Source organism: Ahaetulla prasina, chromosome 7 (assembly GCF_028640845.1).
Source record: "Ahaetulla prasina isolate Xishuangbanna chromosome 7, ASM2864084v1, whole genome shotgun sequence".
NCBI lineage: Eukaryota > Metazoa > Chordata > Lepidosauria > Squamata > Colubridae > Ahaetulla > Ahaetulla prasina.
Window position 1 is genome coordinate 69,980,830 of NC_080545.1, and position 17,588 is coordinate 69,998,417.

Genomic DNA, 17,588 nt, shown 5'->3' on the forward strand with positions numbered 1-17,588 from the left:
GGCAAGAAGGTCAGCCGCTGTAAATGACCGCATGATAAAAGTCCGGCACAGACCCATCCTGGACCTGTCAAGATGGAAATTGACGCACCAGTAATTCCGAGTAGAAGACAGACGGGATATAGGTCTTGGGCGGTAGATAAACAAACCGCCATGATTCAGTCAGAGCTCCAACCCCTCATCTCCAATCCCGAGGGGTGGTCTATGGGCGCGGGGGGGGGAGAAGGATATAGTCCTACAATAGACAAGCTAGGATTGTCCAGGACCATCCTCAATTCCCCCAGCTGGGGACCAAAGGTCTTCAGAAGATCCCCTTGCAGCCAGCCCATGGGCATCCTCGAAGATGGTAAAAAGGTGCCTACATGGCCCGTGATCGTCCTTCAAGTTGACAAAGAGGCCGAAACACACGCCTAATGGGCCAAGCTGCTCCACCGACGAGGCATCTCTCTCCAAAAGTCCGGGGGGGGGGGCAAAGGACTCAAAAAGCCCCCATAGGTGGTCCATAGACGTCCTCTAGATGGTAGCGAGGGCGTCCCCTAGACCCGTGGACAACCTTCAAGATGACAAAGAAGGCGACCATCGGGCCTCTTCGTGGCCGCTAAGCCAGGCCTCCAGCTGGAATAGGCCACTCACCCGCCGGGTTTCCTGGGCAATCACTTCTCATAGTATTAAGACCAGGAACAAGTTCAATTTATCTCTTATCTTCTAATTTCAAACTCTATCATCTCCCACTGTCCTTATCTTTGAGGTCTACTCATCATAATGACCATAAATGAAATCAGAAGTTTGTTTATTTGTGTCAGAAGCATCACAATTAAAATAAGGGATACCATATCACATAAATTTAAGATATAATAATCCAAATTAAGATATAATAATCCAAATTAAGATATAATAATCCAAATTAAGATATAATAATCCAAATTAAGATATAATAATCCAAATTAAGATATAATAATCCAAATTAAGATATAATAATCCAAATTAAGATATAATAATCCAAATTAAGATATAATAATCCAAATTAAGATATAATAATCCAAATTAAGATATAATAATCCAAATTAAGATATAATAATCCAAATTAAGATATAATAATCCAAATTAAGATATAATAATCCAAATTAAGATATAATAATCCAAATTAAGATATAATAATCCAAATTAAGATATAATAATCCAAATTAAGATATAATAATCCAAATTAAGATATAATAATCCAAATTAAGATATAATAATCCAAATTAAGATATAATAATCCAAATTAAGATATAATAATCCAAATTAAGATATAATAATCCAAATTAAGATATAATAATCCAAATTAAGATATAATAATCCAAATTAAGATATAATAATCCAAATTAAGATATAATAATCCAAATTAAGATATAATAATCCAAATTAAGATATAATAATCCAAATTAAGATATAATAATCCAAATTAAGATATAATAATCCAAATTAAGATATAATAATCCAAATTAAGATATAATAATCCAAATTAAGATATAATAATCCAAATTAAGATATAATAATCCAAATTAAGATATAATAATCCAAATTAAGATATAATAATCCAAATTAAGATATAATAATCCAAATTAAGATATAATAATCCAAATTAAGATATAATAATCCAAATTAAGATATAATAATCCAAATTAAGATATAATAATCCAAATTAAGATATAATAATCCAAATTAAGATATAATAATCCAAATTAAGATATAATAATCCAAATTAAGATATAATAATCCAAATTAAGATATAATAATCCAAATTAAGATATAATAATCCAAATTAAGATATAATCCAAAAGACCTTGATCATCTAACCACTTGGTCTAAAACTTGGCAACTCCAGATCTCAACCAGCAAATGCTCAGTCTTACATATTGGAAAAAGAACCCAAACACTAAGTACATACTTGATGGACATTACCTTACAGATGACCCCACCCGTTAAAGACCTTGATCATCTAACCACTTGGTCTAAAACTTGGCAACTCCAGATCTCAACCAGCAAATGCTCAGTCTTACATATTGGAAAAAGAACCCAAACACTAAGTACATACTTGATGGACATTACCTTACAGATGACCCCACCCGTTAAAGACCTTGATCATCTAACCACTTGGTCTAAAACTTGGCAACTCCAGATCTCAACCAGCAAATGCTCAGTCTTACATATTGGAAAAAGAACCCAAACACTAAGTACATACTTGATGGACATTACCTTACAGATGACCCCACCCGTTAAAGACCTTGATCATCTAACCACTTGGTCTAAAACTTGGCAACTCCAGATCTCAACCAGCAAATGCTCAGTCTTACATATTGGAAAAAGAACCCAAACACTAAGTACATACTTGATGGACATTACCTTACAGATGACCCCACCCGTTAAAGACCTTGATCATCTAACCACTTGGTCTAAAACTTGGCAACTCCAGATCTCAACCAGCAAATGCTCAGTCTTACATATTGGAAAAAGAACCCAAACACTAAGTACATACTTGATGGACATTACCTTACAGATGACCCCACCCGTTAAAGACCTTGATCATCTAACCACTTGGTCTAAAACTTGGCAACTCCAGATCTCAACCAGCAAATGCTCAGTCTTACATATTGGAAAAAGAACCCAAACACTAAGTACATACTTGATGGACATTACCTTACAGATGACCCCCACCCGTTAAAGACCTTGATCATCTAACCACTTGGTCTAAAACTTGGCAACTCCAGATCTCAACCAGCAAATGCTCAGTCTTACATATTGGAAAAAGAACCCAAACACTAAGTACATACTTGATGGACATTACCTTACAGATGACCCCCACCCGTTAAAGACCTTGATCATCTAACCACTTGGTCTAAAACTTGGCAACTCCAGATCTCAACCAGCAAATGCTCAGTCTTACATATTGGAAAAAGAACCCAAACACTAAGTACATACTTGATGGACATTACCTTACAGATGACCCCCACCCGTTAAAGACCTTGATCATCTAACCACTTGGTCTAAAACTTGGCAACTCCAGATCTCAACCAGCAAATGCTCAGTCTTACATATTGGAAAAAGAACCCAAACACTAAGTACATACTTGATGGACATTACCTTACAGATGACCCCCACCCGTTAAAGACCTTGATCATCTAACCACTTGGTCTAAAACTTGGCAACTCCAGATCTCAACCAGCAAATGCTCAGTCTTACATATTGGAAAAAGAACCCAAACACTAAGTACATACTTGATGGACATTACCTTACAGATGACCCCCACCCGTTAAAGACCTTGATCATCTAACCACTTGGTCTAAAACTTGGCAACTCCAGATCTCAACCAGCAAATGCTCAGTCTTACATATTGGAAAAAGAACCCAAACACTAAGTACATACTTGATGGACATTACCTTACAGATGACCCCCACCCGGCCCGGCCCGAAATAAGCCCATCGCCGCATCAGCTGTTCAGCGGTGCGGCCGCCATCTTGGGCATGCGCATAATAGAGTATGGATTACACAATCACTTCTCATAGTATTAAGACCAGGAACAAGTTCAATTTATCTCTTATCTTCTAATTTCAAACTCTATCATCTCCCACTGTCCTTATCTTTGAGGTCTACTCATCATAATGACCATAAATGAAATCAAAAGTTTGTTTATTTGTGTCAGAAGCATCACAATTAAAATAAGGGATACCATATCACATAAATTTAAGATATAATAATCCAAATTAAGATATAATCCAAAAAGACCTTGATCATCTAACCACTTGGTCTAAAACTTGGCAACTCCAGATCTCAACCAGCAAATGCTCAGTCTTACATATTGGAAAAAAGAACCCAAACACTAAGTACATACTTGATGGACATTACCTTACAGATGACCCCCACCCCGTTAAAGACCTTGGAGTTTTCATGTCAAATGATCTAAGTGTCAAAGCCACTGTAACTACATAGCAAAAAAGGCTCTAAGAGTTGTAAACCTAATCCTGCATAGCTTCTTTTCCAAAAACACTACACTACTAACCAGAGCATATAAAACATTTGCTAGACCAATTCTAGAATACAGCTCGCCTGTTTGGAACCCTCACCACATCTCTGACATCAATACAATTGAACGAGTCCAGAAATATTTTACAAGAAGAGTTCTCCATTCCTCTGAAAATAACAAAATACCTTAACCCACCAGACTTGAAATCCTAGGCTTAGAAAACTTGGAACTCCGTCGCCTTCGACAAGACCTAAGTTTAACTCATAGAATCATCTATTGTAATGTCCTTCCTGTTAAAAACTACTTCAGCTTTAATTGCAACAATACAAGAGCAACCAACAGATTTAAACTTAATGTTAACCGCTTTAATCTAGATTGCAGAAAATATGACTTCTGTAACAGAATCATCAGTGCTTGGAACACTTTACCTGACTCTGTGGTCTCTTCCCATAATCCTAAAAGCTTTAACCAAAAACTTTCTACTATTGACCTCACCCCATTCCTAAGACGACCATAAGGGGCGTGCATAAGCGCACAAACATGCTGTTCTGTTTCCCTTCCCCCAATACTCCCAGCAAAGAGTCCGTCAGAGGCCTTCCTTTTTTTTTCCTTTTATTTACATAGATACATGTCCTGGCCACGTCTACCCACGGGCCTGCCAAGTTTCTGGAGATAACGAGGAAATTATAGATAAGGCCAGAATTACTCACGAATATATTCTTCCCTCCATTGAAATAGTTAGCTCGCGCCAATTCATTAGCTCGCGCCAACTCATTACTTTGTCCAAGACAAAAAACCAGGAAGTCCCGCCTCCTATTTATAGTCTCTGCAGATGTCACTGCATGACAATTATGACTTGGCTTTGTCCCAACTCTTCCGCTGCTGCGCACGACGATCAAATATTGGAAACGACCTTCAGCCAGCGGGAGTCTACGTGACCTTGCATCGCTCCAAAACTGTTCTTGGGGCGTTGCCAAATCAGAAGGAGGCTCCATGGAATCAGGCTGTGCCGGCCCCTCCTCCTCCCTTTGAGTGGGTGCCAGGGAGGGAAAGGGCTCAAGAGAAGCAGGGCTGGCCAGGTCTTCTCCCTCACTTTCTGAATCATCCGAGTCCAGGAGTCCGGGTCCAGGAACCTGGGTCAGAACAGTATCCTCACCGCAGGGCCCTTCCCCGGGCTGACGATCGGGATGCGGTCGAGCTGGGTTCTGCTCATGGAAGGCCTGCACCAGGTCAGGGCATGAACGCCGGAGGCATCTACCCAGGAGAAATCAGTCCCGTATCCCTTCCACGCGATCAAATATTGGAAACGACCCTTCAGCCAGCGGGAGTCTCAGACGCTGTGGACTTCAGATTCCTCCGATCCGTCCTCGGCGACAGTGACGGGTGCTGTTGGGCACCGAAGGGGACTCGGTGTGGCCTCAGGAACCAGAAGGGACCGTGAAAACGGGTGGATCCGCATGGATCGTGGCAGGGTCAGTCGGTAGGCTACCGGGTTGATGACTGCCTCGACAGGAACGGGCCGATGAATCGGTGGTCCAACTTCTTTACCGGGCGGTCGGACGGGAGGTGTTTGGTGGAGAGCCACACCGGTCTCCAACTGCCAGCGGGGCGTTGCCCGTCGGGAGCGGTCGGCGGACCGTTTGTAATCCTCCTTTGCCCGATTCAGCTGCTGACGTACCAACTGTTGGACCGCATGCAATTCCGTCAGGAAGGTCTGCGTTTGGGAACAGGAGAGTCCGTGGTGCCAGAGGAAGAGCCGCGGATGGTACCCCACATTGGCAAAGAACGGGTCATCTGAGTAGAGGTGTGCTGAGAGTTGTTAAAAGCAAACTCCGCCAGGGACAGGTAGTCGGCCCAGTTGTCCTGTTGCTGGTTGATGAAGCAACGGAGATACTGTTCCAGTATACCGATGACCTTCTCTGTACCCCCGTCGGTCTCCGGATGGTGGGATGATGACAGGCACACCTGCACCTCCAACGCGGGCATCAGGCTCTTCCAGAAGCGGGCTGTGAACTGAACTCATGGTCTGAAACCACCCTGTCCGGTAGACCATGGAGGCGGAAGATGTGCTGCAGAAAGAGACGGGCGTTTTGCGGCTGTGGGCAGTCCGCGGCATGGGATGAAGTGTGCCATCTTGGTGAGCATGTCCACCACCACCAGCACCGTGGTGAACCCAGAGGACGGCGGCAGGTCTGTCAGGAAGTCCATAGAGATCGCCCCCCAGGGTCTGTCGGGTGTCGGCAAGGGCTGGAGGAGCCCGGGAGGGGCCCCCGTGGCGGCCTTGGCTTGCCGGCACGGTACGCAGGATGTCACATAGGCATGTATATCATGCCGCACTCGGGGCCACCAAAAGGTCCGTGTCACCAGGTGGAGGGTCTTGAAGAACCCAAAATGTCCTGCTGCAGGGTTGTCGTGGCACTGGGTCATGACGAGGGCTCGGAGTGGTCCTGTGGGCACATATAATCGCCTCAAACTTGAGTAAGTCCTCCTCCAAGGTCCAAGGAGACGGGGCCCACCTCCGCTCTCCTTTGCTGCGACCAGGCGTCCTGGCGCTGCGCCTCGCACCTGGGCCCGCAAGTCCACTGGCTCCGTGCTGCGGCCAAGGCTTCTGCCGCAGCACTGTCCGTGGAGGAAGGGGGTCCTTGGCGCAGAGGTACTCTGGCTTGGGACAGGGCATCCGCCTCCGGTTGTGACCGCTGGGAATGTAGGTCACGCGGAAGTTGAACCGGCAAAACAACGACCACCGGATCTGCCGCTGGTTCAACTTCCGAGCTGTGGTGAGGTGCTCGAGATTCCGATGGTCCGCTCGACCTCCACCTGATGTCGGGCCCTCCAGATGGTGTCGCCAAGCCTCGAATGCAGCCTTGATAGCCAGCAACTCTTTTCCCAGATAGTGTAGTTGCGCCGGAAGGATTGAGTTTCCGGGAGTAGTAAGCGCAGGGAAAAGTGTGCCACCATTCGCCGGAGCCTGTAGCAGCACCGCCCCAGAGCCACATTGGACGCGTCCGTTTCCACCACAAAAGGCCGGAGCGGGTCGGGATGCCTCAGGACGGGTTCCGTGACGAAGGCTTTCTTGAGGGCTGTGAATGCTTCTTGCTGCGGGGACCCCACCGAATGCAACCTTCTTCCTGAGGAGCTGGGTAAGTGGAGCCGTCAGTGTGGCAAAGCCCGGGATGAAGGTCCGTAGTAGTTGGCGAAGCCCAGCAAGCGCTGAACATCCTTCACCCGACGAGGGCTTCCCAGCTACACAAAGCTTCTACTTTACATGGGTCCATGGCTATGCCTCGGGCGAGATGATATGCCCGAGGAATTCTATGGAAGTCCGGAAGAAGATGCATTTCTCCAGCTTCGCATTGAGTTGTTGCTCCCGCAAGCGTTGCAGAACCAGACCGACGTGTCGAAGGTGGCTTTCCCTGGACCGGGAGTAAATCAGGATGTCGTTCAGGTAGATAACCACGAACCGATCCAACATGTCTCGAACACGCTGCTCATGAAGTGCTGGAAAACGGCGGGAGCGTTGGTCAACCCAAATGGCATGACAGTGTATTCGTAGTGTCCGTATCGGGTGCCGAATGCCGTCTTCCATTCGTCTCCTTCTCGCATCCGCACCAGGTTGTAGGCCCCCCGGAGATCGAGCTTGGTGAAGATCGTGGCCTCCCCCAACCTCTCCAGTAGCTCCGGGGTGGGCGGCAGGGGGTAGGCATTCCGCACCGTAATGGCGCTTAGCCGGCGGTAATCACAGCATAGGCGCAAGCACCCTGTCTTCTTCTTCACAAAGAGGACCGGGGCCGAGAGAGGGGACTTTGAAGGCCGGATGAACCCTCGGGCCAGATTTTTGTCCAGGAAGTCCCTGAGGGCGGCCAACCCGGGCCCCGACATGGAATACAGGCGCCCCACAGGCAGTGGTGCGTTGGGCAGAAGGTCCACGGGGCAATCGTAGGGCCGATGCGGGGGTAGTCGGTCCGGCTCCTTCTCGCTGAACACGCCGGGCGAAGTCCGCCAGCTCAGGAGGCAAGGTGATGGCAGCGGTGGGGACGTTCTGGCCGGCACAGGTGTGGCGGATGTGATCGACGCACTGCAGACTCGGAAAGAGATGGTGTTCCGCGACCAGGCCACCTGAGGATCGTGGGTCCGAAGCCAGGCCAACCCAAGGACCAAGGAAAATGAAGGTCCGCCGTGACATAAAACTGGATCGCCTCCTCATGGTCCCCAATAGCCAGGCGCAAAGGCTGGGTGGCAATTTAATGGGGCCGGACACCAGTTCTCGCCCATCAATTGTCTCTACCGCATCGGAGGGTCCACCGGAACCACGGGACCGCAAACTGGGTCACAAAGGCCTGGTCCATAAAGTTTGTTGTGGCCCTGAGTCCACCAGCGCATGCGCCTGGAGCCCGTCCGACTGGTTCCCCAACCATATCCGTGTGTCCAGAATCAGATGCCGAGGGGCCCAGAGTCTACTTCCAACGTCCAGTGGGGCTTAGTACGTGCCCGACCTAGGGTTTCCCGAGGTCGGGCCTGCTCCGCTTCCGATTGGTCACGCTGTGATTCGGGACCGGCGTGCGTGCCCCACTTCGCTTTCTGGGGCAAGAAGCGCGGCGGCCGGGCTCCCCACAGTACAGGCACAATCCCCTTGGCGCCCGGTTCCGCCTCCTGGGCTGTCAGGCGAGGTCTGGCCGCTCCCAACTCCATGGGCTCTTCCGCAGCGGTTACAAAACGTGGGGCGACCCTGGGTGCTGGTGGTGCAGGAAGTGGGGTGCAGATGTCGACGGCGGGTCCCGGGGTGCGACGGGACGGTCGCCGCTGCAGACGGGCATCGAGGCGGAGACAAAGGGCACCAAGTTGTCGAGGGTCCGCGGCGCCCACGCGGGCCAGCTCGTCTTGCAATTCCTCTGAGAGTCCCTCCTGAACGCTGGCCCACCAGCGCTGCATCATTCCAGTCAGAGTCCTGGCACAAAAGACGAAATTCGCGATGTACTCCTGCAGGGGCGTTTCCTTGACTGAGTTCCTTAAGGCGCCTGGTTGCCGTCAGCATTCGAACGGGTCCTCATACATGGTGCGCAGGTGCTGCCAAAACGCTGTTGGTCCGCCAGCAGGGGCTGTCCTGGAGCAAGAGGGCGTGGCCCATCGAGCAGCCGAGCCGGAAAGAAGGTTAATCACGAAGGCCACCTTAGCCCGGTCGCCTGGGAAATCCTCTGGCCTCATAGCCATGTAGAGCTGGCACTGTCCCAAGAAGGTCGGGAACATCTCAGGCTGCCCAGAAAACTTATCCGCACGGTTATCGGGCACTTGCGGCGAGGAGGAGGTGGGAGGATGGGGGCTGCAGGCACATTCCTGGCAGCAAGTTGGCCTGCCAAGTGAGCCACTTGCTGCTGGAGCTGTTGATTAGCCGCTTGTAGCTGCTCTAACTGCTGCTGTACCTGCTGCTGATCCATCTTTGGTAGAAGATGTTTTAGTCAGGTCTTGGACAAAATGTTCTGTTTCCTTCCCCAATACTCCCAGCAAAGAGTCCGTCAGAGGCCTTCCTTTTTTCCTTTTATTTACATAGATACATGTCCTGGCCACGCCTACCCACGGGCCTGCCAAGTTTCTGGAGATAACGAGGAAATTATAGATAAGGCCAGAATTACTCACGAATATATTCTTCCTCCATTGAAATAGTTAGCTCGCCAATTCATTAGCTCGCGCCAACTCATTACTTTGTCCAAGACAAAAAACCAGGAAGTCCCGCCTCCTATTTATAGTCTCTGCAGATGTCACTGCATGACAATTATGACTTGGCTTTGTCCCAACTCTTCCGCTGCTGCGCACGGCGATCACGCTCACGTGACCTTGCATCGCTCCAAAACTGTTCTTGGGGCGTTGCCAAATCAGAAGGAGGCTCCATGGAATCAGGCTGTGCCGGCCCCTCCCCATCCCTTTGAGTGGGTGCCAGGGAGGGAAAGGGCTCAAGAGAAGCAGGGCTGGCCAGGTCTTCTCCCTCACTTTCTGAATCATCCGAGTCCAGGAGTCCAGGTCCAGGAACCTGGGTCACAACACATGCCTACCGTTCCTGTCCTATTGTTTTTCTTTTCTTTTCTTCTTCCTATATATATATTGATGCTTATACCTCCTAATATTTACTCATATATATGTTTATATACTATATAATCCTTTTTATATGATGTTGTGACAAAATAAATAAATAAATAAAATAAATAATATTCAAGATTAAAATATGTACAAATTAAGCAGATTCTGCCCAGAAACCAGCAACATTAATTGTGTTCGGTCACACTGTCATGAAGTCCTCAAGTATATACTGATCAGGATGTGTGTTGTTGTCTGCATGTCATCACAATTACAAACAGCAGAAGCCACCTAATAGCCCCATTTGTTCAGAGGGTCTCGGGATCTTCTGGTACCTGTGCACAGTCTATTCAACAATTTCCATAGTTCCCAGGTTTCATCAGACCCAGGTGCCAGCTCCTGAGTTGTTTCCATTCAATGTTGGTTCTTTGTAGCTTTCCATAGTCCACTCTGCCTTAAAATTCTTCAAAGTCTTTCATTAACCTAAAGAAACTTTTCCTGAGTTTTAATCTCTGATGAGCTGGTTGTAGGCCATAGAGAGGGAGTTGTCAAGATATTGATGATTTGAGCTTCTCTCTGCAGGCTGCTGTTTCTCTGTGAACAGCAGGCAGGGGAATGTCGGTTAGGTGGTAGATCTTATTTAGGAAGGTAGGTTTAAGGCATCCGGTAATAATTCTGCTAGCTTCATTCAGAGCAACATCTACTTTCCCAGTGTGTGCTGATTTATACCAGACTAGTATGGATTCTATCCCCTGTGCTACCTTCCACTGTTAAATGAAGCTGATAATTTGTTGTCATGTAAAAAGGGCCAGGTTGTTCAAATCTGCCCACTATATCACAGCCTCCCCATTTCCATCATCATCAGGTTACCCCCACATGCTGCTGAGACAATTAAAGTCACCAGTGACAAATTTTATTTTATCCTTAATAAATGTATTAAATTCATCACCCTTGATCTCAGTTAGTGGCGGTTTATATACTGAAGTAATTATATAGTTTCTCAACTCTACAGTTATTAGTAAAGGTAAAGATTCCTCTCACACATATGTGCTAGTCATTCTTGACTCTAGGGGGTGGTGCTCATCTCCATTTCAAAGCCGAAGAGCCAGTGCTGTCTGAAGACATTTCTGTGATCATGTGGCCAGCATGACTAAATGCCAAAGGTGCATGGAACGCTGTTCTCACCAAAGGTGGTCCTTATTTTTCTACTTGCATTTTTTACATGCTTTCAAGCTTCTAGGTTGGCAGAAGCTAGGACAAATAATGGGAGCTCATCCCATTACGCAGCACTAAGGATTCGAACCGCTGAACTGCTGACCTTTCAATCGACAAGCTCAGCATCTGAGCCTCTGAGCCACCGCGTCCCTATAGTTATTACTTCTATGTTATTTATTTCTGATATTGTTGTGGACTTCACAAAAACTGCACCGCCATACTGTTAGTGAGGCCTCTCTGCTACAAGCCCATGCTCTGTATTTTAGGTCACTAATAGTTGTCTTTGTGGATCTGCTGTATACGCAGGACACCACAGTTATATTTTTGGTACAAGTCCCACAACAGTTCTTCCTTATATGTAGACAAACCCTCAAAGTTAACTGAAATAATAGTCATCTGTGGACCTGAAAAGGTCCTTTTGGGGATACACATAGTATCACAGGTGAGAATGAGGACTTCACTATGTTTGGGATACTTCTGGATTGAAAGCCAACTATAAACTGTTGCCCAGGGAATGTGATAACAGTACTTATTCTTTGGGGAGGCTGTTTTCATTTCCCCTTTTCTTCAGGGAGGCTCCTTTCAATCAGAAGTTTATTTATCTCAATACCCTATTCCAATATGGCTTTATCTCCAGCAAAATGTGCTATACTACCCACGATGCTTAAAAGACACCTAATCCAAAGTAAGTCTGCCAGTCCTGAGAATATCCAAAGACAACCTGCTCAGCACACCATCATGGTGTGAAGTTGGGGGTGGAGGATGCATGGACTGGAAAGCCAGCCTTTTTTCTGGTAGTCCTACAGTCAGGAAACATTATGAGCAAAGTGATATGTTTGGCTCTCTTTCTCTTCTGGCATTTAAGATGCTAGATGGTTTGGTTTTTATGCAGACTTTTGTTGCCCAGTTGTATAGGTGGATTGTCATGTATTCTTCCTACATCTGGTTTTATTTCTTTATTTAGAACATTTAAATGGTCATCTAATTGAAACAGTATGACTTTGGGTGGCAAAAACATTGTTAAACAAAAATACGTAGGAGAAGAAGATACCCCAGCTGACTAAAACAATCAAATCACAGTCAGAACTAGTATATACTGTATTTCACCAGTTGGGAACTCAGTTCTAACCCAAGCACCCGTGGAAAGAATCAAATCTTTAACTGCCTTTCTAAAGAACTGCAAGCTTGAAGCCAACTGTATATTGGGGGGATCCATGATTCCAAAGTGCAGGGTTTGCCACTGTGGGTTTCATAAGTGATAACCAGCACTCTGAGTTGCATCTGGGAACTTATAGAGACCTAGTGCAGCTCGTGGAATAGACGTTGTGACTACTAGGCCCAGGTGCTGTAGTTATTACCAGACACAATCAGTCCTAAACAAACATATTTTATTAGAACTTCTGAGAATTACTTCATTCTCAGCTTAGTCCAAGTTAAGTCCAAAATAAAGTCCTTCAGAAAAAGTCCATCGGCCTTATCACAAACCTTTGTCTTCTTTGGCACCCTACCAAAGGCTTTTCTTGGCAAGAACCCCATGAAGTTCAGACACAGGAGACACCAACAAGAAACAATTGTGGCAGTTGCTTTCCTACAAAGAACCCAAGAGCCATTGCTGCTCTTTTAAGCTTTATGGGAGGCTCCTGGCCTTACTCCCGAGTCATCCTTTTTGCTTTAACTGCTCTTGCCTTCTGGCAGCTCTTCGCATGTGTGCACTAGGAACAAGCTCCTCCTGTTCCTCTGCCTCTCTGCTGTCCGCCTCTGGAGGCTCCAAAGTCCACGCATCGCTCCCAGATGGCCCTGACCCCATCTCTGTCTCTGACACAGAGCCCTCATCCAGGCCTTCCTCTCACTCCAGGACTGACCCATTGTCCTTCCCATGATCCTCACTGTCCGATTCCGCTGCCAAGTCCGCACGCTGCTGGCGGACTACAACAGTAGAGGAGTTACATAAACATAATGAGAAATGCCCATAACAAGCCCCACCATTGCAATTGAACTTCCAGATGGTCTTTCAGGACAACCTGATGTAGAACGCATTGCAATAATCCAATCAAGAGATGACTAATGTATGAGTGTCTATGCGAAGGTCCAGGAACAGGTTCAACTGATACACATGCAATGGTGCCTTTGGTCACATCTTCAAACAAGAACTGTGAGGCCAGAAGGACTCCAAAATTGTACAATGAATTTGAATGAGACAGTGAAAGCCTACTCAGAATCAAACTTGAGGTCTCTACAGTTCCAGTGACTTAGGGCTACACTTATTTTTGATAAGGCTGAGCTGGAGTCTGTTTTTCCTTGTTCAAGCTTTTATTTCATTTATTGCCTTTCTATAGTTTGTATTGCTGTTTCCTGCTGAGAATCATGAGATTTGATAGTATGAAAATGTGATATAGGAGCAATTTTTTAGGAAGTAGCAAACACTACATAATTTGACATCTTGAATGGGCAATGTCCGTCAAAGAAAATGCACTTCCAAATGCTTCCAACAACAACAGCTCTAAATTAGAGAGAAGGTGTGTGTGGATTAAAAATAGCCCTCTCTTCCTAGTTCTCTTATTGCAGCTGTTGTGGCTGGGTCTATAGAAGCAATAGCCCCAAAGGGCACATGTGCACATACACATTAAATGTTTCCCTGCTTTGATTGCATTTGATGTGGTAAGGCTTCTTTACTCACAAAAATATTTCTCCTTGGATAGCTAGCTCCAGCAACAACTGGTGTGAGTTAGAGAAGGGGGTAGCATGAACACATTCCTTCCCATCTCCTTGCAACTATTGTGACTATGTCCCCAGCAAGCAGCAACACAGAGGCTCCATAAACCACAGGAAGTATCACTTGATTCCTGGTTGTACAATATTATTTCAGTTCTGCTTCTTAGCTAGATAAAACTTCTTTGCCCATCAAAGTGTTCTAACTCAAACTCCCTGTTTGTCTAATGATGATAATTGTAGTAGATTGGAGAACAATTAGGATTATTGGGTAGTTAGGACAATTATCTCTCTTGGTGTTGGACTGCTGCTTTATGGCCAGCTTTACACAGAAATGGGGGAAGTGGTCAGAAAATAATTATATTCTTACTGAAGTTTATGATAGCCACAAGATTTAAAATATATAGTACACTATTAAGAAAGTTAGTTATCAATTTCTTTTTTGCTTTCATAATTAGTCCAGCTTCAGCCTCCTTGCGAGTTTCAACTGGAAAATGCCCACAAGCCTTCCTACAATTTAACGTGGACACTTTGTGTTGTCTCCCACTACCTAAGTGAAAAACTGGAATATGAAATACGTTATAGAGCAACTTCTTCTGGTGAGGTAAGCAGGAATATTTCTTTGTGGAAGGCAACAACTTTGATACCTCTGGTTATTTTTTATTCAGCAACTCTACTTTGGACACACAATAAAATTATAAGCAATATGGTGTAGGAAAACAAAACAATACAATACAAGTACAAAGGCATGGAAGAAATATCAGCTATTCTTGAAGCTTGATAACAATTGGCTGCAGCCTGAATTTTTGGCTTACTTCACATACCAGTCTAAGCCACTATATGCTTAACCATGCTTTGATAAATAAATCACAATTAGACTTAGAATAACTTTATTGTCACTTTGAATGTATACTAATTGGCATATATTAAAGTGAAATTTCATTGTATACAGCTCTCAAAGGGTCACCACCTCTAATATACATTACATAAACATGACAAAAATAAAATAAATAAAAATTATGTGTATACCCACATATATTATATGACACAGAGAAACAACCTAGTCTAGTTCGGATGTATATATGTATGTGGCAAGAAAATGAATCCTGCGAGTTTACCAGACAGACAGTATAGGGACAGCATCACAGAACCTGGTAGTCCTGTTAGAAATACTTCAAAACCTTCTCCTGGAGGGGGGCAACAGAAACAGACTGTAAAGTGGGTGTGTGGGGTCTCTAACAATGCATTGAGCTCAAAGCATATAGTGCTTATAACCAGTATCCTGACTAACAGGAAGCAAGTTTCTTATAATCTTCTCGGCTGTCCTTACTACTCTTTGTATGGACTTTCTATCTGAGGCACTGCTGCCACCAAACTAAACAGTGATGCAATTTGTTAAAACACTCTCATTTGTGCCTCTATAAAAAGTGGCCAGGACAGAACGAGAAAGATGTGCCCTCCTCATCCGACACAGGAAATGCAGACGCTGTTTTGCACACTTCACTAACGAGGATGTGTTGAGACCAATTCAGATTGTTAGTTGTCTGCACCCCCAGATAATACTGTTGACCACCTCTACAGCTGCATCCTTGATTCTGAGTGGAGCTCTTTCTAAAATCTACAATGATCTCCTTTGTTTTATTAACATTTAGAACCAGGTTACTTTTATTGCACCAGTCAACCAGAGCCTTCACCTCTTCCTTCATTGTTGTCCTGGATAAGATCCACCACTGCCATGTCATCTGCATACTTCACAATATGATTCATAGCAGATTTGGCACAGCAGTTGTGGGCCATCAAAGTGAACAGTAGCAGATGCAAGGCACAGCCCTGTGGAGAACCTGTACTCAAAGAGATGGAGTTGAAAACTTTTCTTCCAACTCACATAAACTGGGGCCTATCAATAAGGAAATCCAGTATTTAATTACATAAAGGAATATTAAAACCTAATAGGCCCAGTTTATCCACCAAATGCTGAGGAATGATTGTTTTGAATGCCAAACCAAAATCAGCAAACAGCATTCGCAATGAGTACTCTTCTCCTCCAGGTGTGCCAAGCTAAGATGAAGCACACAGGAAAGTGCATTATTTATTGAACAGTTCTTTTGATAGGCAAACTGTAATGAGTCAAATGTAGGGGGATGGCATGAAAATATATAGTCTTTTACCAATCTGTCAAAACATTTCATCATAATGGAAGTCAGTACAACTGGATGGTAATCATTAAGGCGTGTACTTATAGGTTATTTTTGGGGCACTGGTACAATGATTGTAGTTATGAAAACATAATGGAACCATGGTCTGATGCAACAACAGATTGAAGATGTCTTTGAGACATCTTCAGCTGGTCGGTTGGCTGGGTTCATATATGTTAAACCAAAACCGAACATAACCCAGATACTGTGATTTATAAATGAAGATTTAGAGTTACTAAGTTGTCAAATTCTAATCAATTGTAACTTAATTGTCAAGCAGAATTTTCTAAATCCAAAGTAATGGCTTGATACAATGCACAAGCCAAGGTGTCGTGTCCCACTCTTCTGCTGACGGCCGGGTCGGGGAAGTCCGTATCAAGCGTGCCTCTGCAGCTCTGCCAAAGTCCTATCAGAGTTCTCAAGGCAGGCAAGAGACCAGGAAGTGACTTCAGCAATCCAAGTTAGACTTTGCCTGACTCAGAGAATGCCAGAAAGCAGATCCTTTATATAGGCCATGGGGTGTGGCTCCATGACTCAGCACTTATCCAGGCCTGCCCCTCCCTTCTTTTTGCTGACGTCGCCTCTCAATTCTCCGGAAACGAGGATATCTCCAGCCTCCAGCTATTGGTAATCTGAGCTCATGACTGGCTTCACATTCTTCAGGCTCATATGCTGTGGGGGAGGGGTTTAGTTGCTCCGTTTGCCTGGGCATGGTGCCAGGACTGGGGGCTGAAGGCATGTCAGGCCCTTCCTCTTGCTCGGCCTGTCCGGGCATGGTGCCAGGGCTGGGGCCTGGAGGCATGCCAGGACATTTTTCCGAACTATCAGCATCCGGCAGGAGATAAGAGGGGCCCTGCTGCGGCAGGGGGAGCAGGCGAGACACAACACAAGGTATTGGTTGTGCTCAGCCATCATCATTACATTTGACCACAGCTCAAAACTGGGAAAAATTAAAAGCTGACATATTTACCTAGCCTGAATTGATACAAGAGATATCCAATTTCAAAACTTCACCAGTGGCATCCATCAGAGTGGGAAGGGTGTCAGTTGACACACTGATAAAGTGGGCAAGGCTTCAGTCATGTTGCTTCAACTGCCTTGGTTTTCTTTTACATCCTCCTGCACCCCAAATGCCACTGATCCCCACTTATACTTTGAAGCCTTCAGGGTGATGTAGCTCATCTTAATTTGCAAGGGTGCTAGGAAGATGAAATGGGGCAATGGGGAGAACTCTGAATAAAACCTTGGCTCTCCTTGGAGGAAGGATCTTTAAGTGGTAAAAATGAAACATTATTCCAATTTTAATCTAGATAAGATGCATCTTTAGTTGTTGCAAATTTTAAAAACAGAAGTGGGACATTATTTATATAATATTAGTCTGTGAGGTTTCTTGCATTCATGGA

The 17,588-nt window shown here is 45.3% G+C and overlaps 1 protein-coding gene across 1 annotated transcript in view; it reads left to right on the top strand.

Moving 5' to 3' along the window:
* Positions 1 to 17,588, top strand: part of IL2RB (interleukin 2 receptor subunit beta) — a 47,719-nt gene that overhangs the window by 14,639 nt on the left and 15,492 nt on the right. Inside the window, exon 6 of the mRNA XM_058189643.1 lies at positions 14,449 to 14,594. Within this exon, the coding sequence (XP_058045626.1) occupies positions 14,449 to 14,594 (146 nt within the window). The remainder of the gene's footprint in view (positions 1 to 14,448; positions 14,595 to 17,588) is intronic.